Raw genomic sequence first — 24,205 nt, 5'->3', positions numbered from 1 at the left:
GTAATCTCTGTATCATGGTATTTGGCTTCAAGCTAAAGAACCTTGAGCTACTCAAAATATGGGTCTAATTTTTAACATAGTCTCCTAAGCATTTGCAATTCATTGACCTAACATGTAGTAGTAACAGATAATAATGATGATGATGATAGACAACATTATCTAGTATCTAGAGTTTAGCATCTAGTGTCTAGATAATAGAAAACATTATGTATGCTGCTGGACACTGTACTAAAGGCATGTTGTGAATTATCTCAGTTAATTCCTACTATAAGCCAGTGAGGAAGGTGTTTGTATTCCTTTTTTTTTTTTTTTTTTTTTTTTTGAGATGGAGTCTCGCTCTCTCACCAGGCTGGAGTACAGTGGTGCTATCTTGGCTCACTGCAACCTCCACCTCCTGGGTTCAAGCAATTCTTCTGCCTCAGCTTCCCGAGTAGCTGAGACTACAGGCGTGTGCCACCACACCCCGCTAATTTTTGTATTTTTAGTAGAGACAGGTTTTCACCATGTTGGCCAGGATGGTCTCGATCTTTTGACCTTGTGATCCACCCACTTGGCCTCCCAAAGTGTTGGGATTACAGGCTTGAGCTACTGTGCCCAGCTTGTATCCCTATTTTCTTAATAATAGGCTTAGAGGTGTTAAAGACCTTGCCTCAGAGAGAAGTGGTGGGTCTAGGACTCAAATCTAGTTGTCTCTAACTGCAGAGCCTTTATTCTTAGCTACTTTGTTATAGAAGTTATAGTTTATCTTGGTTTTCAGTACCATTTCAATACCACTATTATGAAAAAGGAGATTGCTTCAGTCCCACAAAAAGATATGATTTGGCTAATTGCCCAGTAACTCCTTCCTCAATCTTGGTCAAAGTCTCCATGGCATCAGCTCACCCAGCTCCCATTCTGCAGTTATTTTACTATATATCACACAACCTGGCATTATTTCTGAGTTGATGGTTGTATGTTTTGATATTTTCAACCAAGTGAACAAATTTCTGGTGGGCTGTCCTTTTTTCTTTTACAGAAATATATAATTAGATGAGGTAATAATGCTCATTAGTCCAAGTTACAAATAGTATTTCAGTATCCAGCTTCCTCCTCAGGAGAGCATCATCAACGATTAAGAATAATTGCCAACAATTGGCCGGGCGTGGTGGCTCACGCCTGTAATCCTAACACTTTGGGAGGCTGAGGCGGGTGGATCACTGGAGGTCAGGAGTTTGAGACCAGCCTGGCCAACATGGTGAAACCCTGTTTCTACAAAAAATACAAAATTAGCCGGGCGTGGTGGTGGGCGCCTGTGATCTCAGCTACTTGGGAGGCTGAGGCAGGAGAATCGCTTGAACCCAGGAGGTGGCGGTTACAGTGAGCTGGGATCGCACCACAGCACTCCAGCCTGGGTGAGACAGCAAGACTCCATCTCAAAAAAAAAAAAAAAAAAAAAAAAAAGAATAATTGCCAACAATTGGTGAACTATTAGTTGAATAATGTTTGCCATCATGGCCCGAGGAGCTCTCTGCCTTTGGCCTACCATCTGTTGAGTGCTATTTGCTTGTTTCTTCTGTCTTCATTTTCTATACCTTAGGGCAGCCTCCTTCTTTAGTTGTAAAAGGTCTGTCTAAAGTGGACTTGTAATTTGCTTGCCTAAATGTAAAAATGTAATAACAGAGCATTGAGAATTTTTAACTCATACCTTACAGTATTTCTGTGATAACTAATAAAATCAACTTGGTCCTTCAGAAAATGGAAGCAACTGCTTACTGGTTAAGGAGTTTTCAGAGGCCTGATCATCTTTAACCAAGCATGACTGGCTCTTTACCCTTTGCAAAGGAAGGTTGAAACTTCAAGCAAAAAGCAGGTGAAACCACAGTTATCATAGCTAGGAACAACCATAGCAGAATGCCCAACTGATAGAGGAAAACTGAAGATGGAGAGTTGATTGGTAAGGAACACAGCCTGCAAACCTAGGGAGAAGCATTTCATAGGGACATTGGAAGAACTAAAAACCTTGTGTTTTGACAATGCTTTCATATTGTTGGAGGAAGGAATCAAGAAGTACCAGATTTATTTGCTTATGTCCTCCTCCAAAAGTTTTAATGGATCTATAATCTTTATTATAGTTTATGAGTAAAATGTTGCAAAAGGACAATTATCAGTTTTGTTCAAAAGTCCACTACCAGTGAGTGGGAGAAGTTTCACATTAGTCTGCTTAGGTAGTGGTTATAGGTAAATAGAGGCAATTTGTGCTCAGTAGTACTAAGGTGTGGAATGGAAATCCTGCCCTCTCACTTATTTATTTTTCTTTGCATGGTTATTATTATTATTATTGCCCTCTCAGGACCGCTTTCTTCTAAACTTTTGACTGGGCATAGGACATTACAGTGCAGCCTTGAGTTTGAGGATGACAAAGCCAAGGCCTTGTCATTTCTTACCATTTTATGTTGATATTGCCATCTTCAAGGCAAGTCTTTTTAAAAAAACAACTTTATTGAGGTATGACTGAGATGTAGAATGCTGTACATATTTCATGTATACAACTTGATGAGTTTGGGGGTAAGTATACTCCCATGAAACCATCACCACCATCAAAGCCACAGACATATCATCACCTCCCAAAGCTTCCTCCTTCCTCCTTTATTATTATTAGTATCATATTCTTACTATTTGTGTGTGTATGTGAAGAACACTTAACATAAGATCTACCCTCTTGGAAAATTTTGAGTATATAATATAGTATTGGTAGCTATTAGGCACTGTGTTATAGACCCTGTAGTAGATCCCTAGAAGGTTTTCATCTTGTATAATTGAAACTTGGCACCCTTTGACCATCACCACCACATTTCTCTCACCCCTCAGCCTGCCAATCACCATGCTACTCTGCTTCTATGAGCTTGACTATTTTAGATTCCACATGTGAGACCATACAGTATTTGTCTTTCTGTGTTTGGTGTATTTCACTTAGTATGTCTTCCAGGTCCATTTATGTAGCCACAGATGGCAGGATTTCCCTTTTTTTTTTTTTTTTGACAAACTCTTGCTCTGTCACCCAGGCTGGAGTGAAGTGGCACAATCTCGGCTCACTGCAAGCTCCGCCTCCCGGGTTCACCATTCTCCTGCCTCAGCCTCCCAAGTAGCTGTGATTACAGGCACCTGCCACTACGCCTGGCTAATTTTTTGTATTTTTAGTAGAGGCGGGGTTTCACCGTGTTAGCCAGGATGGTCTCCATCTGCTGACCTCATGATCCGCCCACCTCGGCCTCCCAAAGTGCTGGGATTACAGGTGTGAGCCACCGCGCTTGGCTATTATTCATCCTTTTTTAAGGCTGAATAATAATTGTATCTGCAATATTTTGACTATTGTGAATAATGCTGCAATTAATATGGGAGTACAGGTATCTCTATGAGATACTGATTTAAATTCTTTTGGATAAATACCCAGAACTAGAATTGCTGGATCATATGGTAGTTCTATTTTTAATTTTTAAGGAATCACCATACTGTTTTCCATAGTGGCTGTACCAATTTACTTTCCCAACAACAGCATATCAAGGTTCCCTTTTGTCTGCATCCTCACCAACACTTATCATTTGTTTTTTGATAGTGGCCATCCCCACAGGTATGAGGTGATATCTCATTCTGGTTTTGTTGCATTTTCCTGATGATTACTGATAGTAAGCATCTTTTCATATACCTGTTGGCCATTTGTCAGTCTTCTTTGGAAAATTGTCTGTTCAAGTCCCCTGTCCCATTTTTAAAATCAGGTTGGTTAGTTTGCTATTGAGTTGTATGTGTTCTTTATATATTTTGGATATTAACCGCTTATCAGATATATGGTTTTTAAGACAAGTTTTTATTACATACTTATTTCGAAGTACAGTGTCCATTATACTTTCACTGTCCTTACTTTTCTGTTATGCAATATAATATCTTACCCAGGCAAAAGTATAAAGAACACTCAGGTTACAAACCAAAAGCAGTAAACAGATACAAAATTACATTAAAGGGAAATGGTGTGAGAGTAGAGAGAGGAGAGACATTTTTATTCAATGCCTCCTATGTTCCAAGCGCTATCAGATACTTCATGTAGTATATCTCATTTAATCCTCATGACAAGCATGACAAGAGACAAATGAGGAAAATAAGGCTGTGAGAAGTGAGGGTCAGACTCTTGCTTGGCAAGTCATCTAGAGCTAGAATTTAAACTCATATGCCAAATGTCCCATCATTTACCCAGATACATAAATATCAATCCATATCATCCTACATAAGTACATTCTGTCATAACTTTTGTATTTTTTACTTCTTCTTGCAGCCAGAGAGGTAGAATAAAGTGTAGAAAAATGTGGTGTCATAGAGACCAATGACTACATAAATAAATAAGTGAATGGGGTATATATATTATATACTTCCATTTCTAGACAGACTCTCTTAAAGAATCAACACACCAGCTGCTTGCATTTGCTCTTTATTTATTGGCTCTGGTAAAACTGTAAAGCAAGAAAAACTTTTTCCTCCCCAGTTTGGTGCTCTTCCATACCTCTTTCCTCTTATATGCTAGAACTTTTCTGTTGTTACTGTCAGTGCCCACCAAATATGGCAACACAAAACTATTCCTAGCAACATACTAATGCTTAAATATAGGTCTCCCCCCCTTAACAGATTTTTGGGTGTACAGTACATTATTGTTAACTGTAAGTACAATGTACAGATCTCTAGAACTTATTCATCTTGCATAACTGAAACTCTGTACACACTGAACAGGAATTCCCTATTTTCCCCTCTCTCCAGCCCCAGGCAATCACCATTTTACTTTCTGCTTCTAAGAGTTTGGCTATTTTAGATACCTCATATAAGTGGGATCATGTAGTATTTGTCCTTCTGTAAGTGGCTTAGTTCACTTAGATTAATGTCCTCAAGGTTCATCCATGTTGCTGCATGTGACAGGATTTTCTTTCTTTTTAATACTTAATAATACCACATTTTCTTTATCCATTCATCTGTTGATGGACATTTAGGCTGCTTCCACATCTTGGCTATTGTGAATAATGCTGCAATGAACATGGAAGTGCAAGTATCGCTTTCAGATCTCAACTTGAATTATTTTGGGTAAATACCTAGAACTGAGATTGCTGGACTATATGGTAGTTCTATCTTTAATTTTTTGAGGAACCTCCATACTGTTTTCCATAGTGGCTACATCATTTTACACTCCTACTAACAGTGCACAAGGGTTGCAATGTCTCCCCATTCTCTCCAGCACTTGTTTGTGTGTGTGTGTGTATGTGTTTAATAATGACCACCTTAACGGGTGTGAAGTTATATCTCAGTACGGTTTGGTTTGCATTTTCCTGATGATTAGTGATGTTGAGCACTTTCTTATATATGTGATGGTCATTTGTATGTCTTCTTTGGAAAAATATCTATTCAGGTGTTTTGCCTGTTTTAAAATTGTTTTTTTTTTTTTTTTCTATTCAGTTGTAGAGCTCTTAAAATATTGTGGGTATTAAGCCCTTATTAGATACATGATTTGCAAATATTTTCTCCCATTCCATAGGTCATTTATTCACTCTATTGATTGTTTCATTTACTGCACAGAAGCTTTTTAGTTTGATGTAGTTCCACTTCTCTAATTTTAATTTTTTTGCCTGTGCTTTTGGTGTGATATCCAAGAAATCACTGCCAAGGCCAATATAATGAAGCTTTCTCCCTATATTTTTATCTAAGTCCTTTGTGTTGCTATAAAGGAATACCTGAGAGCAGGTAATTTATAAAGAAAGGAAGTTTATTTGGCTCATGATTCTGTAAGCTGTATATAAGAAGCATGGCGCCAACATCTGCATCTGGTGAGGGCCTCAAGCTGCTTTAGTTCATGGCAGAAGAGGAAGGTGAGCCAGCATGTGCAGAGATCACATGGTGAGAGAGGAGGCAAGAGAGAGATGGGGGCCATACTCCTTGTAACAATTAACTCTCACTGGAACTAATAAAGTGAGAACTCACACAATACCTTGAGGATGGCACCGAGCCATTAATGGGGGTTTGCCTCCATGATCTAGACACCTCCCATTAGGCCCTACCTCCAACACTGGGGATCAGATTTCAACATAAGATTATGAGGGGTCAAACAAACCAAACTATAGCAATTTTCTTTAAGGAGTTTTATAGTTTCAGGTCTTATGTTTAAGTCTGCAATCCATTTTGAATTGATTTTTGTGTATGGTGTAAAATAAATGTCCAATATCATTCTTTTGCATGTGATCTAGTCTTTGTACAAATGTTTTCCCAGCACCATTTGTTGGAGAGACTATCTTTTCCTTGTTGTATATTCTTGGCATCCTTATTGAAGATCAGTTGACCACATATGCTTGGGTTTATTTCTGGGCTTTCTGTTCTGTTCCATTGGTCTGTATGTCTGTCTTCATGCCAGTACCATAAACTTTTGATTACTCTAGCTTTGTAATATGTTTTCAAATAGGGAAGCATGAGATCTGCAGCTTTAATCTTCTTTTTCAAGATTGCTTTGATTATTCAGGATCCTTTGTAGTTCCATGTGAATTTTAAGGTTATTCTGGTTATTTCTGTTAAAAATACACTTGGGATTTTGGGAGGGATTGCATTGAACATGCAGAAAGTTTTGGGTAATATGGACATTTTAACATATTAAGTCTTTCAATCTATAAACACGGGATGTCTTTCTATTTAGGTGTATCAGCAAAAAAAAACCCTGTAAACTAATAAACAAATTCAGTCAATTGCAAAATAAAGAATTAATGTGTTTCTATATACTAACAACAATCTAAAAATGAAATTTACAAAGCAATTCCATTTACAATAGTATCAGAATAAAGTACCTTGTAATAAACTGAACCAGAGATGCAAGTCTTGCTCTCTAAAAACTATAAAACATTCCTGATCTTTTAACTAAACTTGACCTATCCTCTCAGGACTCTGTTAGGTTGCGGGAAGGCTACTGTAGTAAATAAACACCAACTGAGTTATAAATGGCTTACTGGTTTGTCTTCCCACATATTGACCAGGAGTACTTAAACCCAAAGGTACAGGTAATAAGGTAATATGGACTTAACTGCTTACTGATGAAATATTTTTAAATGAATATTAAAAAATTTGTAAACTGCAACACACAATTGTTCTATTTAGCATAAAGTCTGCCTCTTTTTTTTTTTTTTTTTTTTTTTTTTTTGCAGAACAGCATTTATACAAAATTACATACATTGTGAGGTATAAATACAAATAGTTATTCTTGGAAAACCTCTCTGAAATTTTAAAGTAATTCCATGAGAAGACATCATTTCAGATTTCCTAGTGTTGCATACATAACACGCCTTTCAGTGAGTCTGGATCAATATGGTTTGGCAGTAAGTGCAGTAAGGAGGCAGTGGAACTTTTTTGGATCACTTACCATGGGCTTGATGATTTGCATGCATTATTTCATTTGATCCTCTTTCAAACTCTTTCAGCTAGGTGTTTGTCCCATTTTTCAGATAAGGAAATTAAGGCCCAGGTAGTAGCATTCAGGTTCACTCACTGCAAGGCTGGATGTGAAGCTGTATTCACTTGCCTTGAAGCTAGTTCTTTTCCCTTTACACACTAGGTTGGAGTACAGAGAAAGGTGAGGAGATCTGAAACCTGAGTGGGGCCTTGTGAAATATAAGCCACTCTGTCCAGGAAGGTTTCCTGGAAGAGTGAAGTTGAAGAAACTGCTTAATATCCCTGAAATGAAAACATTTCAGTTACTGCCAAATGTGTAGCCAAAAATCAGGTTAAAGTAGTGGCAAAGTTAATCTTACAGGTTGTTTAACTGTCCTCAGTTGCATTTTGTGGTCTCCAAGATCACCTAATAGGTCCTCTAGAGGTGGGCCTGGGTTCCTGAGGATGGCTTAACAAGCAGGGAGGTAGGTCCTCCACATGATTTTCCTCTGGTTCCCAGCAACATTGTGTCCTGAGCATCATAGAAGGATTTAGTCTATGTGTTTTTTGTTTGTTTTTTTACATTATAGAACAACCACTTCAGCTTGCTAAAAGGGCATCTCATCTCTATACAGTCACTGTGCCCTTAGGTTCTGGTTGTATGGGGATAACCTGGCTGAATGACTTGAAGATGTTCTCAAGTGTCCACAGATCCTTTTGTTTTTCCTTAATGTGCCCTTGTTGTCATTTATTCTGCTCTCCTGGGAACATCGGTACACTTGATTTTCTAAATTTTCAGCTCATGATATATTTACTATTAACCAAAACCCGGGCTTATGTCATAATATGGCAATTAGTGGGAGACCTTTTTTTTTTTTTTTTTTAATTTGAAGGTGATTAAATTCATTTAGGGTGAATAGTATGAAAGACATGAGCCCTAAAGGTATTTGCAATTTGCATGGAATTCTGGCAGGTGTCAAGTTTGACTGCATTATCTGGTATCTCTTCCTGTTGACTTGTTAAAACTGGATCTAAAAAAATGTAATAATCTTTTATCCCTATAGTAGATCTTTCCATTATGATAAAACTCCTGCTGGTAGTCATCTGATGAAGAGCTTTTCCCTGTGGCTATGATCTTACTGTGTCCCTACAGTACAAACAACTCAACCCATAGTGGCTACTCACAAAGACTCACAGAACCTCTAGGACACCGTCAGTCCCAGCAAAACCTTACCCTGTTTTGTTCCCTTCCCACCCACAATGGCCAGTTACTCGGTAATTGAGCCTTATCATAATGGGTGGTGAAAAGCCCAGCGCGATTTCCTGTTGGCAGTGTGCTGATGCAGGAGAGGGCATAGCCCCTGGACACGGTTTTGGAATACCCAGGTGTCCTCTGACCTTATCCTCTGTCCTAATGAAAAACTTCCTGGCTTCTAGTATTGCGGCTCTCATTGGGGTCATTCTGACTTAATTATTGTAAAATCAAAATAGATAATAGGCAGATAATGGAAGTTTTTCGGACTTTCTCCTTCCATTGTTTTAGCGAAGGAAGAAGACACACAAATCCTCCATCCCACACTATTCTATTTTGGCATCTGGCGACCGTCAGGAAAACCTGATAAACTTGAAAGTGTTGTTTCCCAATCACCTTCAGCGCTGGAGAAACGCTTTCATGCTGACTTTATCCATGGGACTGAAGAAAGGGAGAGTGTGCTCACAAGCACAAACAGGAAAGCCTTACATCACGGAGTGGCGTGGGGAGGAGTCTGCTCCTCGCTTGCTCGCTCGCTCGCTCGCCGCGCTCCCTTTGTGGCCCGAGTCGCGCGCACCGGCGGCGGCGGGGGCAGCGCGGCGCGTGTCTGTGCGCGGCGGCCGCTCGGGACCCGGACCCGGGCGAGGCGCCGCGGGCTGAGCCCAGCAGACACTGCGTTGGCTTCCGAGCAGGGCACATCATGCAGCGTTCGCGCACCGGAGAGAAAACTGAGAATGAAATTGCTTTGGCAAGCTAAAATGGTAACGAGAGCTCTCTGCCTTCTCCCGAGGCTTCTCTGGTGGGGAATCTTCTCCCGCTTTCGCTGGGCGTGTTTTGGACTCCCTCGGAGTGAACGGAGCAATCCGATTCTATACTTGTGAGCTAAAGCTCTCTCACTCCACTTTGTATTCCTCTCTCTCTGCGTGTCTTCTCCCTTTCAACCATACCTACTTTCTTAGCAATTGCCTGTGGTGTGTCTGGGGCCAGATGCATGTCAGGAGGGGAGAACTTTGAAGGAAAAAGAACTGCTAGTGTGGGTGAACCGCGCAGCGCTTCTGCGTCCCAGCGGCTCTTTAACACAAACCTCAGGTTTAGCTGGGGACATGGAAATCCAGGGGGTCGCTGCACAGATTTTAGTAGAAACTGCCTGGTGATGTGTTGCTTTTTCTGCACTTGCCAGATTATTTTACGGAAATATAAACTTTCCACCCCCGCTAACTTTGTGGGCTCCAAAACAATGTGGAGAAAAAGACAAGCAAACCACTTCACTTCCAAAGGAGTGAGGACTCTTGGCGTTTTAAACACTTGTTTGTGTCTGAGTTTAAAATCTGGTTTCTTCAATGACACTTTAAAGAGTACAAACTTATTCTTTTCTTTTGCTTTTCTTTGCTTTTCTTTTCTTTCTTTTTTTTTTTTTTTTTTACAAAGAATTATTTTTCCTTTCACTTAAGGGAGACAAGTTAATCAGGACTAAACTAGTTTCTTTATAAAGAAAAAGAAAGACTTCAAACTATTTAAGATATGTGAGCAAGTCTAGGAGAAATAACTAAATGGAAAAGTCCGGGGATCCTGATACCACAGGAAGGGGCTACAAGCCAAGAAAATCTCAGCATTCCCTCTATCAAAATGTGTCTTGTATTGCTCGGATTGTAATATTTATTTTGAACAGCCCATCTTGTGCCCTGAGTGCTGTTGTAAGCAGCAAGGCAGCTGGGATAGATTGTGGTTAGCAGAGAGGAAAAAATACTCTTTTTCTTTCTCTTTATCCCGTCCCTGGCAGAGCTCGATTCAGGACTGGGGTGAAGAGGTAGAGGAAGGAGCTGTTTACCATGTCACCCTCAAAAGAGTCCAGATTCAACAGGCTGCCAATAAAGGAGCAAGATGGCTAGGGGTGAGTAAAGCTGGCGAGATGGTGAACTTTGGAATTTCAGTGTCTGTTGTTCTGTGAATATCATTATTATTTAACAGAGGCAGGCTTTTTTTTTTTTTTTCTTCCTCTTTTCACTTTAAAAAGGAAAATGCTAATGACCAAGTGTTTGCACTAGCTGAACAGGTCTCTTTTTGTATATAATGTTTTCAAAAGCATCTTCCCTAGGCTTCTCAATAATTTAGAACCTCTTAGAAACATCTTGAGGTCTTTGGCAAATAGATTGGGGGTGGAGTGGCAGAAGATGACACACACAATACAGGCCCAGAGAGCAGCACTCTCTTAGACAAGAGCCATAAGCAGCTTTGCCCAGAAGGCACCCTTGTCTCTCTCTGCCCTCCCCCTGTTGATGTTGTCAGTGTCTGCCTTGCTCCTATATCTCTAGGAGGTACCCAGACTGCTCAGGAGACAGAGCATTCCAAGTCTGCATCCTTTGAGGCGTGGTAGATTTCCTATTGTGATCTCTTTTCTATATCTTGGGAGAAGGCAAATGGATGCTTCGTACCTACTACTTTGTGTGTAGAGTGGTGGGCCTTTGGGAAAATGCTGCTTCTGTAAACAGGACTCTTTTCCACTGAGATTCTAAAATTTTGGGTGAGGTCATGCAAGTTTGTAGATATCACCTAGTAGATCCTTCAACACATCCCAAATAAAGCGAATGTGAGAAATGGAAAGCTCGGTGACAGGATCACTACTTGGGCAAGTGTCAAACATGTGGAAGAATGAAGGGATTCTTGATCTGGAAAGAGAAGTAATTCTCAGACCAGGCAGTGAGAGGCGACCCAAAAAGCCTAGAGAAAGAAAAGAATGGTTGGCTGAATAGAGGGGATGGAGTGTGATTTCACCTGGCTGGCCTTATTCTAGCCGATGGGCTTCACAGTGTTGAAGATTTATGCACTTGCATCCCATCTTTAGTGGCTTGGATTCTCTGAAAATTCAGAATATTTTGAGCAGCATTCAAAGGTGGAGTGTGAAGGAGGACAGGACACAGAATTGCACAGGTCCTCGTGTTAAGAGTAGTGGTAATGTGTGACTTGTAACTCCAGGGAGTTTAAGGCAGGATGATGGCCCATGGTCGGCAGCAATCACTTCCTCTGCCATGAGTCTGCTGACACAGGCATTTGTTGCTTTGGGCTTCCCCAGCTGCTTCAACTTAGGCCTTTCCTGCTGCTGTACTTTGGGCCAAGGTATCACCCATGAGGGCCATAAACTGTTAATGAAATCTGCAGGTGTGGTCTGGAAAGATAGGAACCTTCCAGTGAGAACTAGAGGTCTTTACTTACCAAGAACCTACCTTACTCAGAATATGATTTTAAAATTAATTATGTACATCACCAGCAGACCTGATAGGGAAAGCAGAACTAGAGTTCTGACAAGTCATCACTTTGTTTTTGGTGGTTGTGTGTATGTATTTTATTTAAATGTGGCGTCCATGTGGTTTGGCCTCTAGCTGTTTCAGAATGATTCACAGCTTCTGAACCAGTTGTCTTCAGAAGGGTCATTGCATTTTTTTGGTATCAGGTTATTCCTCTCTTTCTAATGAGAGTGATGTTGCTTGGGTGACTGTTTTAGCTTTTAGCCATATACAACATTAGTTATGAGTAAGTCACTGGAAATGGAGGGGTTCACTCTGTATGCCCCACATCTACAAACTGTCATGTATTTAGATGCTCAGAGTTATTTAGCAATCCCCACTGACTGTTCTCTTCACTTGACTTCACTTCTTTTCTTCTCTCTCTCTTCTCCCAGTGTTCTCAAATTTATACATAGTTCAGAGTTAATTCACCCTGGATTCAACCGTAGATATGAAATATTGAGAAGGAGGATAATGTGAAAAGATTGGCTTTAGCTGATGGAGGAATCTGTTCCCCTCGCCCCCATTTCAATAAAGTGTGATTCGCTGCTACCAGCCTACTCCTTAATTGCAAGTTCCTAGGGGCTCTGCAGCTCTAATCTACATGTTTTCTTGTCTTAGGTGTCCTGTTGGGAAGTTCTGTTTTTGTCCTTGAAAATTCCAGACTTAATTAAATGTGACTCAGCCCACTGAGCCATAACAATTACAAAACCTTTCTCTTTAGAACTGAGTGGCTTCCCCATGTTTGTTTTCCTGTATTCCAGTACCCTTTCAAAATTCTTCAAAGTGACTAGTTTCAGAGTTACTAGAGAATGGGGTCAGGTGAGGAAATTATTGCAGTATGACAACCTTCTGAGGAAGGTGGTGTTGTGATGATCTCTCTCTCTCTCTCTCTTTTTTAACATGAGGAAACTAGTGCCCAGAGAGGTTAAATTGCTTGCCAGGGTCACACAGCTATGAAGTGGTAAACACCAGATTCAAATCCAGATGGTTAGCTCCTTGTTATGAAGAATTTCCTGGGACCTTGAGGCTGTTTCCATAGTAGTAGGAAAGAACATTGGCTCAAAAGACTGAGGATGCTTTGGGTGTGCTTTTCCCTAATGTTGCAAGACTTGAGAGATGTAACTTTCTTTTCTTCATGTCTAGAGTGATAACTTAAGCTGCAAATTGAGATACTTGTTGTGAAGCTATGTATCTCATTGATAAACTCCCCATTTTGGAGGTTTAAAGCAGGGTGCATCGAAGACATGAAGATACGTATGAGGTTATGTAGCACATAAGGGTAGGCATAGCTTTGTTACATGTCTGTAATGCTTATTCCAGATGCCTAAAAGATGGAATATAATTTTTGTATTTTATAGTACTCAGATCTCAAAACATAATTAAGATTCAATTTTGGGGAGGAGAGCAAAATAATTACATATCCTCAGACCTGAAGTATTATACAGTCCAAAACATTTAGGTCATTCTTTTTTATTTTGTCTGTTAAACTTTGTGTTCAGTTGATCTTTTAAAGTAAAACCCTGTGTTTGGAAAACTACAACCAAGTATGTCCCAGGCCCAGTTTACTTATACATGCAGCTGCATCTTTGCCCATTGACAGTGAGATTATGTTGGCAACTTTGAAAAACCAAATATTGAAATGCTGACCTATTTTCCCTTTACAATAACATCTTAGGCTGGGATCATTTTACCCACCTATAATTCTCAAAGAAAAATGACTTCAATTATGCCACAAAATTTAAAAAATCTTAGGATTGGAAGAGACATTAAAGAGCAATTCTGAGCCTAGCACAGTGGTTCATTCTTATAATCCCAGCACTTTGAGAGGCCAAGGCAGGCTAATTGCTTGAGGCCGGGAGCTCAAGACCAGCCTGGGTGACATAGCAAGACCCCGTCTCTACTAAAAAAGAAAATTAAATTAAAAAATTAGCTGAGTGTGGTGGTGTGTGCCTATAGTCCCAGCTACTTGGGAGGCTGAGGTGGGAGGATCACATCAGCCGGGGTGGTCAAGGCTGCAGCGAGCCATGATTGTGCCACTGCACTCTAGCCTGGGTGACAGAGTGAGACTCTGTCTCTTAAAAAAAGAAGTAATTTCACCCAGACATTCACTTATCTTGTGATTTTTGGAAGAGCAAAGAGTCAAAACTTGTTATTTGTCTTTGGTCCCAGTGTTGTGGTTGTATATGGACAGTGATAATGTAGAAATGAATTAAGAAAATATCAGTATCCTCTGGAAACAGGAAGTGTACCATTTCAGGATGAATACTCGAAGGGACAGAGGAAAAGCATTCAACTGTTAGGGAAGGGCTTTGGTGTCAAGAGTTCATGCTGTTGTCTTCAGAATGTGACAGACTCAGGGTCCAAAAAATATGTCAGCCTAAGATAAGTTCCAAGTGAGGATATTTGTTTTACAAGCAGGATTGTGAGTGCTAGGTCACTTCTGCAGAATTTGTGGGCAGTGGAATGATCAGTGGTTAGTCACGTCGCTCTTCTTAGTCCTGTGCTTCTGTGATCGTGCAGTCCTTGTGGGAGGGCACTGGGGCCTTTCTGCCCTGTATCCAGTATTTGTCACACCGGTTCCCACATAGGCTCTTGATAAATGTTTGTGGGACCGAGTTGAAATGCAAGATAACTGGGAGACTGGTAAAGAGAGTGAAATAGAATGGAGAAAGTTGAATATATGTAGAAATAAAAGAAACTAGAAACGTTAGGTTATAGAACGTGGCATTTGGGCAAATTGTGACCAATTGTGGGTTACGTGGGTACCGTGGTAAGATAACCATGTGTCACATCTGGATTGAGAAGTTGACTCTCACTTGGATGTTCTATTCGGATTGACTCTACCTGGCCTTTTTGCGTTGTTGCTATCCATGTTGCCTTCAAATGGCATACAGTTCCTGGAATTTTCAGCTAATTTCACTTCTGGGAACCTTCTCTAATCCCCCAGCTCTGGATGAGGCGTCCATTCTGCGTCTCCCGGTCGTGCATTTACCTCACTCTGCTGTAATTGCCTGTTTACTTGTGTGTTATCTTCCGTTAGACTGTAAGCTTGCAACCATGGCCATCTAGTTGGCAGAAACTCAATACATGTTTGTTGAATGAATAGATCATGCCTCATCCTTCTTTGGGGGACTAATTGTTTTTATAAGTATGAATGCATAGTTGGTTCTCATTTAAAACAAAGTCTACATGAAGATGTTCACTTACAAAGAAGAAGAGAGGGGCATGGGAGCAAGAAAAATCAATTAGATATTGATTATAGCTGTCTTACACGCATTCGGTAACAAAGCAGGGCACAAAGTTATCAATTATTCATTTTAACGAACATTCCCCAGTGTCTTTTAAAACCAAGAGGTCCAGTTGTACTTTTCTTGCTGCTGAATGTTGAGGAAAAAAACGCAATGCATGAGTTAAAAAGCATTGGCTAGCATCACAATTATGTGTGGTTGGAAAGTGCAGGAGTGGGATTTTAGAATTGTAAGGAGATAAGCCCTAGAGGAGTCTTTAGTTTATAGTTGGTCATCCTTGTTTTCATCTAGGAAAACAGGTTTTTGGATTGCATTATATGTGTCTATTGGAATGTTTAATTTAGGCTTTAGAAAGTAGATTTCAGAATTTAGCAGCTATCTGTAAATGAACCAACTGGTATTTTTAATTTTGACTTTAGAAATATGTTTTTAAAATTATTAATCCAGTGATAGGGTAGCCTCTATCAATCAAGAAAATACAGTAAATTTAAATTGCTTGAGATATTACACTGGATCCTTTTGGTGCTTTCAGAATCTGTTGGGATCTGTGTTACGAATATGTGACATGTAATCAAGAATATCCATTTCAATTTACCAGTCCAGGGAATACCCAACTGAGTTCAAAATACATGTCAACTCCCAGCAAATACATAATGGGATAAATATAAGAGGCACATTAATTCCTTATACTTAAAAATGTATATTCTGTTAAAATAATTTTATGAACATATTTTATTCTTATTTCTGTGAAATTACAAAGAAAAAGCCTCTTGGAGTTTTACTCTTAGAAAGAAAATGAGAGAAATAAGGTAAATACTGTGCCTTTCCACTTTAGAGCTTAGCTGGAGTTTGTCACTGCCCAATCCCACTCCTTTTAGTTTCCTTTGCCCATGGCATATGTGTCTCTTTAAGCTTACCCCTTCTAAATAATCATAATCTTTTGACTATCTTACATATTTTATGTTAAGATATGCAAAAATACACTATATAGTAAAACATTCTAATTTATACCATCATATACTTTTTACATAAAAAATTAATTTCTATGAACAGAGCAAGAAAAGTTTTAGTTAAATGGGGGAAGATAAGAAATGTTACTTCATTCCAGCAGAGAAGCTCAGCTCTGTGTCTGGGTTGCCAGCAGGTGTGACTGTCTTGAGACATAGAGTTCATTTGGAGTTCTTTGGAGATTTTGGCAGTTTATTGGTCATTTGCTAGTAAACACATCCAGTGTGAACTCTCTCACTGCTGTTGCATATTTCTGTATGATTCTGTCATTTGCATTTGAGCCTGCTAACCTCTCCTTCCATACCATTCATTTATTCATCAAAAGCCTACTTTAAGCCAGACACCATGTTAAATCTTGAGAATACAAAGTAAAATACTCCTTGTTCTAGAGGAACTTACAAGTAAGTGAGGGAGACAAAGTTAAATTAATTACAATATATTGTGGTCAGTGTAACCATTGCTAGGGGAGCCCAGAATCGGGGGCATTTAAATCAAATGTGAGTGACAGGTGGGCAGTCCAGGAAGGCTGCACAGAGGAGAGGGCCCTTCAGTGGAGAAGTGAGGGATGAGTAGGAGTTAAATGAGGGCTGGGACCCTGGGGGCCAGCATTCCAACTAGAGAGCACAGCCTGTGGGAAGGCATGGAGGCCTGAAATGAGACTTCCCCTGTGAGGCTCAGCCTGGGGAAGAGATAAGGGAACCTGGTGGGAAAGGGGGAGGAAAGGGGGCTGGAGAGAAAGGCATGAGTCATGTCACCGAGAACCTGGAATGCTAAGCTATGGAATCTGCTTCATCTTTAATGTTAGCATAGTCACTGAAGAGTTTTAAGCAGAGTAGCATGGTCAGATTTGCATTTTACAATAATGACTGACAGCTGCAGTGGAGATACATCGGAAGGGAGCCAGACTGGAGCATGGGGACCCAGGAGGAGGCTTTCTTTAGTGGTAATGAGGTGAAGAAAGGGATGAGGACTTGACTGAAGCTGTGGCAGCAGAGTGGACAAGGTAGGTGGGGATGAGTGTAGGCGGGGCGCAGGGCGAGGATTCCTGGCAGGCACACTGGTTTCAAAGAGCAGGTCAGCAAAAGGCTTTCTGGAGTCAGTGTTGTCCTCTTCTCACTGGGTGAAATGTACTGGGGACTTCGGGTGAAATGTACTGGGGACTTCAAGTCAGCCTTCCTCCATATACACTAGCAAATGCCTGTGTTCCTAACAGAAGGCTCGGCAGAAAAACCAGATCCAGGCATGCCTGATGTGTCATGTCTAGAGATGAAATCTCAGTTTAGGCTCACCGTGAATAAGGCAGAAAGCACTGCTTGACTTCTCAGATTCCAGAGAACTTTGCAGAGCTGGTGGTTTCTTTTTCTTTCTTCTTTTCTTTTTTTAAAGTCTTCTGTTTCCCTACACACCAAACAAATTGAATCTGCAGACCATGGAGAGAGAATAAATATGGAACCCGCAGGACTATGATTACAGAGTTGTATTTTAGAAAACAGCAGTTAAACTTATAATTTTGTTGTTAGGGACACAAGAAATTTTATGGTTAGGTGTCCTGGTCTTTTTCCATCTTCCTACACAATGTGTTTAAATTCTGTCTGATACTCTTTATCCTAGCAGCTGACATGACTGCTCTTGGAGGCTCACTCTGATTGCTCATTCTCACTCCTTGTATAAAAGACAAATTTCAGTAAGATAGAATGCTTCCCTAGTTTACTGCTACCACCTCTCAGTCTCATTCTCTCACTTAAATACATACACAGCCTATATATTAAAATGTCTTTTCACATTTTATTTTTTAGGATTTGGTTCACCTTATAATGTCACTTATGGCCTCTTCTATATAATTGATCAAAGCTTGACTTTGTCCTGTTTTGCTTGGTTTCCCTTAATTGTGTCATTATTGAGATTGTTTGATTGACTTTACTCGGAGAGCTACTTTTAGTTTCAAAAAGAATAAAAACAGAGGAAGAAAGGAAGGACTAAAAGGAGAACAAGCTGACAACATTTGGTAGAAGACACCACCTTGTAGGAAGCTCAGTTAGTCTTGTACAGAGAGAGACAGAGTCATGTCATTTCCCACTGATCCTTTTGTCTTATCATTGTAGAAGTACCTGTGTCTTTCCACTGATGTGACTGCATATTTTTCCCAATGCTTCGGGCCTCTGCTTGGCTTGCTTCCTCAAAGCCACCTTCTCCTTTATGTTGTGCAGCGTATGACTTCTGAGGATAACAGTGGTGGTGGTTGGGGGTGGGGTGTTGCTGGTGGTTCTAGATCTTTTTTAAACTCTCACAGACTCATTACCCTACATTTTCTAGCGTTTAATTGCTTATGCCATCTGTGGTCCATTCATTTGAATTTGTTTCAGCACAGTTAATCTAATCCTATGTAAACTCGCCCAGAAGTTTTTTATGTTTTTCTTTTCCGCAAAGAATTCAGCAATTCAACTTTTTTCCCTTGTTTCCTGCTGTTTCAAATACTCATTTTCATCTTTTGTAAAAATGAAGCCAAGGCTGAGTATTTCCAGTTTCTTAATTCTGAAGACAATTTGAAGGCAAAAGCAACCTTTTCTGCTAAGGGTAGGATGTCTTTGGTCAGTCATGTCAACTGAATCTCTCTGCAACCCTGTTGCTAGTAATTCTTCCATAGGTATGTGCTGTTCTTATTATGCCCGTAATTTCTGGCAGTAGAAGTGATGGAGCTAGAGTCTGTGGACAATATTTATCTAAGAAAAGAACATTTAAGTATGTAGGTAAAAATAACTGAAACTGGATTAGACATTGGCTAAAACTAAAATGCTTTATAGTCATGACTTTTCCAATTAAAATTGCAATACTTGGCTGAGCACGGTGGCTCACGCCTGTAATCCCAGCACTTTGGGAGGCCCAGATGGGTGGATCACTGGAGGTCAGGAGTTCAAGACCAGCCTGGCCAACATGGTGAAAACCCACATCTCTACTAAACATACAAAAGTTAGCCAGGCGTGTTGGCATGTGCCTGTAATCCCAGCTGCTGGGGAGGTTGAGGCAGGAGAATCGCTTGAACCTGGGAGGTGGAGGTTGCAGTGAGCAGAAATGGTGCCACTGCACTCTAGCCTGGGCAACAGAACGAGACTCCATCTAAAAAAAAAAAAAAATTAAATTGCAATACTTGAAATTGTTTATTGAGATAACTGATACTCCTAAATAGAAAACTCGGGTAATTGAAGCATTTGGTTAGTTTGTGAAGCACAGGGAGAAGACTTGCCACTTTCTGTCCAAAGGCTGATTCCTTCTAAAGACATGACACAATAAACATGTCTGTTTTAAAAATGACTTTAGGGCCCAGAGCCATCAAGGCCTGGCTAGGGAATTAGCTTAGTTGGGGACTTTGTAGACACGGGCACCTCCTGGCTGCTTTTCCTTTTCAGGGGTATGTTCAGCAGGAACCTTGGTATAGGGAGGTAGCTTAGTGCAGTGGTCAAGAACCTATGCTTTAGATCCAGACTTCCATGCAAAACTCACCTCTGCCACATGTGAGCTATACAGGCCTGAGCTGTGAAGTTACTTAACCTCTCTAGGCCTGAGCTCCTCGCCTGTGAAGGGGAGAATAGCAGTGCCTTCCTGATGGAATGACTGTGAGGAGTAAATGAGCTGTGTATGTAAGGTGTTTGGCACGGTATGCACTCACTGAATGGTGGGGCTCTCGTCAGCACCCCCACGGTCAGGGCCCTCTCGAACCCTGCCATGGAACCTTGGAGAGACCTGGGTGGCTTTCTTACATGGGCCTCCTGAAGCTTGGTGTTCTATGTAACCCCAGATTGTGTGAGAAACAGTATTAGCAAGGTTTTAAGATATGTCATTGACATCCCTCTCTCATTTTGTACATTTGAGAGGAAGGAACAATCATGGCAGGGTTTAGTAATCCTCGTATATCAGAAATAACATCTATTGTATTTTATCTCTCTGGCTCCTCACATAATGAGAGACTGCATTATTCCGTGGGTCCAACATTTTGTGTTTGAAATTCCTTCAGTTTTTCTATAGTAATTTGTTGGTATTATTTTTATGCTTTAAAAAATATTTCACTACTTAACAGTGGGCCATATTCTGTCTTGTGTTTTGCCATTTCTGACAGAAAAATCAAAGAGTAGGAAACAGTTTTTCTAAAAACTGCTTGGTAAGCATTATGCTAATCTTTCTTAATAGGATGTAATTTAGGATGTTAGCAAATTGTTCTTGCACCATCAATTTCAAGTCCTGGACTAAACTACATGAGATAAAGATAAAATTTCTTACTGTGCTACGTGTTGATTAGCTGATACAATGCCTGAGCCCCAGTGCCTCAGCCAGGAATGAGCTGAGTTGCTTGTGAGGTTGTGACTTTCTGAATCACATGACTTTCGGAGTCTTCCATTTCCTCACCTGTGAAATGGCGATAATAACTGTTTTTACTCTGCCTATGATTTTTGTGAGGATCACATGAGTTAATGTATATAAAAATATTTTTTAATATGTAAGTCGTTATACAAATAAAAGGATATTCTTACTGTCATTTAATCTAGAGGCCTCTCTTTTTTTCTCTCTACTCACCACCTAAGTGCTTGATTGGCGTGTGGCTCTGTTCATTAGTCTTGCCTTTCTTCCTTCATTCCAGAGGCAATCTTTTCTACTTTCTGTTCTTCCCACTTGCTGATTACCTAATTAGAGGTGATGTTCAGCTAGGAGTAGCACTTCGTCTGCCACCACCGGTGTCCCCACTGGGATTCCAGGTGCGTTGAGAATGCAGACGGCGAGGCTTCTGTCTGTAGGTTGGTTGTGGGAAAAAATACCCCATACTCACAGGATTCTTAAGACAAATGCAGTGGATATCTTGTGTTTGAATATGTTCTGTTTGTTCTTTGATTCTTCTTTTTCTTTCTGGTACTTTTACTTTGTTGTGAGAAAGGTGGTAAAGCTAATAATGCACCAAGGAATGGAAAGTGCTTCCATCTTTGCAGAGGTCCTGGAAAATTAACTTTTGGTCTGAAGCGAAATCCCATTGTAGGACTTGAACTTGTGACCTAATGCCAGAGGCAAGAATGATACCAACTGACCAACACTGACCCTTATAAAATGTAGACATTTAAAATACTTCCTTTGAGGAGTCCTGTCGCTGCTTTCTATGTTTTCTTCTCTCTTTCAGTCGTTTCCAGCAGTGTTCCTGGCCTCCCTGTTAGGAACACAGTTTTAAAGATCTATTTTTCTCACTGTCTTTCCATTTGCTGATTATAGCTGCTTCCTTCTTGCTTTCCATTTCTCTTGTGTGAGTTCCTTTTTTTGTTCCTGTTCCTTCCTGTCCTTCTTCTGACTTAAAAATAGATTCCAGGGTCTTTGGCTGCTCGGCCACAAATCCGACCTTCCTTCTATTCATATGGGATCCCCCTGAGCATCTGAAGATCTTTTCCTTCTCTCTCAAGACACTTGAACGCCAGCATTCCTTCCCTGTTCATTTGTGCCTGTACTCAGCTGACTTACGGAGCTAAATGACCCTTGTACTCAGAGCTGTAACTGAAAATTAAATCTCTTCTACAAAGATGCTTAATAAGTGATTTACTTATGTTAAGTGTTACTAACAAACACTGAATTCTCCCTGAATCTACTGACTGTGTGTGGTGGTAGAGGAGAAGGGACTCTTTGTACACTGACTCAAGGCACGCGTGTAACACTCGTTTTTGTGCAAAACAATGATCCTGTGACCAGTTGAACCTCAGGAACCAGCTTTCAGACAACATACTGTTAAGGGTGTCCTGGAGGAACCTGCTGCTGTTTTGTTCCCACAGAAGTGTTTCTCAGGGACTGAAAGTTGATTAAAGTGTTTCCTCATGAACATTCTTTGGTTAGAGTTGGAAGATTATGATATTCTTTATAGAAATGACTTCCTATCCAATGTTGATCTAGACAATCCACAAATGAGTGTCTGCTTGAGGGATAGAGGCGTGTAAAACTTCAGATGGCTGAGATAAAAAGTGCTGATGACAGCAGCTCTGATTTTGGTGCCCAGCCCCAACCTGAGCTCACTATTATGCTGCTTGTTACAGCAGCAGGGATGGTGTTCCTCTTCTCAGTGGCAAAAGATGGTTTCAAAGGTTTCTTTCCATCTGAACCTCCAGACATAACCTATGTGGTTATGTCTCCATGAGAAGGACTGGTCCTATTCTTAGTAGAGAATCCAGAGTTTTTGGTTTCATCAGCCACAGTAAAGTTCACATTTATGTGCAGCTCTGTTATCATAGTGTCACTGCTTGGCATTGTATTTGCCTGCCCTGCTTTTCTGTTCCCTGGTTGAGTGATGAATCCTACTTACCTTTCAAGTTGCAGCTCAAATGTTACCTTTACTCTTCTACTTTTCCCAGCTTGTCTTCTGGATTAATGATCTTTTTATCTGAGTTTCCTTAGCACTTTACCGAAAGCTGTATTACAGCACTTACCACATTAAAAAAAGTTTCTCTTTGCCCTGTTCGTTTCAGTGTTTCAAGGGTGAGTGTCATATTTAATTAATTGTCACATTCCCGTAACCTGGGACAGTGTTTGAGACATAGTACTTAGTGAGCATCTTATACATTGTTTGGCCTTATCTTTATTATAGAACATGTATCTTTAGTGACTTTTTTGGTATTTGGTAATATTGTAAATTCCATTTTTTGAAACAAAAGGAAAACATTGAAGCAGCTAAATTTAACTTATATTTTACACTCCAACTACTGATACAATAAAAAAAGAAAGTGATGCTTTTGCCTTATCTTTGTCATCATTGCTTAACCTATACATTTCATGATTGTATGAGAAGTGACCTAGTTTTGACAGTAACCTTTATAGATGGAATGACTTGGAATTTAGAGTTAATCCATATACTTCTTAGTGACATATAGGTTTGAGTTATGGGTCAAGGATAGACCTCTGGGAACTCAGTTTCTGCTTTGAATTCTGAAGTTATTCTACTTAGGATTTTCATATATCGTATTATATCTGGTATCTGAGGCCTATAATTGGCTTCAAACCTTCATTGAACCAGTGTCAAACCAGTAAGGTTTTGCCCTACATAACACATTTTTGTGAAGGGATCTGACACATCTCCATGAACATCATAATGAAGGTTATGCCCATAATGATGAGGCCTGTTACTCTGAGATTTATGTTGCAGGCTTGTCATGTAGTGTACTTTCTGTGGTGCACCCTTCTTACCAGAACTCACAGGCAAAAAGAGTCTTAATAAGTGACATAAATTTCATAATATTTTCCATATACTTTTACATTTTCATTAGCAAAACTCAATTCCCTTGCTCTCTGGCCCTCTAATACTTTTCTTTATTCTGTGGTTTTACATTCTTAACTTTGAAATTTTTACTTTAGGCAAAATGTAAAGTTTATGTAGGAGGTTTTCAGAATTCTAGAAATTCAGAATTCTGTTTTTAGGTGCTTTCATTTACACTGTCCCAACTGTAATTGGCTCCATTAAAATCAAGTGTTCTGGGAGGCTGAGGCAGGAGAATGACGTGAGCCCGGGAGGCAGAAGTTGCAGTGAGCCGAGATCGCGTCACTGCACTCCAGCCTGGGCCACAGAGCAAGACTCCGTCTCAAAAATAAAAAAATTTTAAAAAAATCAAGTGTTCTGATGGCTTCTGAACTTTCCTGCATGCTTCCTTACCTTTTTCTTTGCATTGGTGTTCAATGGTATAAATGTTTGCTTTAGAAAAGAAGGATGGAATTTTCTTAAGGAATGCCATTCTTAAAAGAATGATGAAGCAACATTATACTTTTTTTTTTTTTTTTTTAAGAGACAGGGTCCTGTTCTATCACCCAGGCTGGAGTACAGTGGTGTGATCGTAGTTCACTGCAGCTTTGAACTCCTGGGCTCAAAGGGTTATCCTGCCTCAACCTCCTGAATGGCTGGGACCACAGGTGCACACCACCATGCCTGGCTAATTTTTAAATTTTTTGTAGAGATGGGAGTCTCGCTGTGTTGCTCAAGCTGGTCTTGAACT

General features: G+C 40.2%; 1 protein-coding gene across 4 annotated transcripts in view; it reads left to right on the top strand.

Annotated features, from left to right (window-relative positions):
• Positions 1–24,205, top strand: part of RGL1 (ral guanine nucleotide dissociation stimulator like 1) — a 289,030-nt gene that overhangs the window by 156,305 nt on the left and 108,520 nt on the right. For 2 of the 4 annotated variants that reach the window (XM_031657730.1, XM_031657737.1), the window contains exon 3: positions 10,449–10,559. The exons of 1 other annotated variant lie outside the window; for it this stretch is intronic. In XM_031657730.1, coding sequence (XP_031513590.1) covers positions 10,449–10,559 — 111 coding nt within the window. Of the gene's footprint in view, positions 1–9,187; positions 9,430–10,448; positions 10,560–24,205 lie in introns of those variants that run through there. One more of the 4 variants, XM_031657731.1, reaches the window with a different exon arrangement.

The sequence above is a fragment of the Papio anubis genome, chromosome 1, assembly GCF_008728515.1.
Source record: "Papio anubis isolate 15944 chromosome 1, Panubis1.0, whole genome shotgun sequence".
Classification (NCBI taxonomy): Eukaryota; Metazoa; Chordata; class Mammalia; order Primates; family Cercopithecidae; genus Papio; species Papio anubis.
The sequence above is the reverse complement of the archived record's forward strand: the minus strand, read 5'-3'. Positions and strand labels throughout refer to the sequence as shown.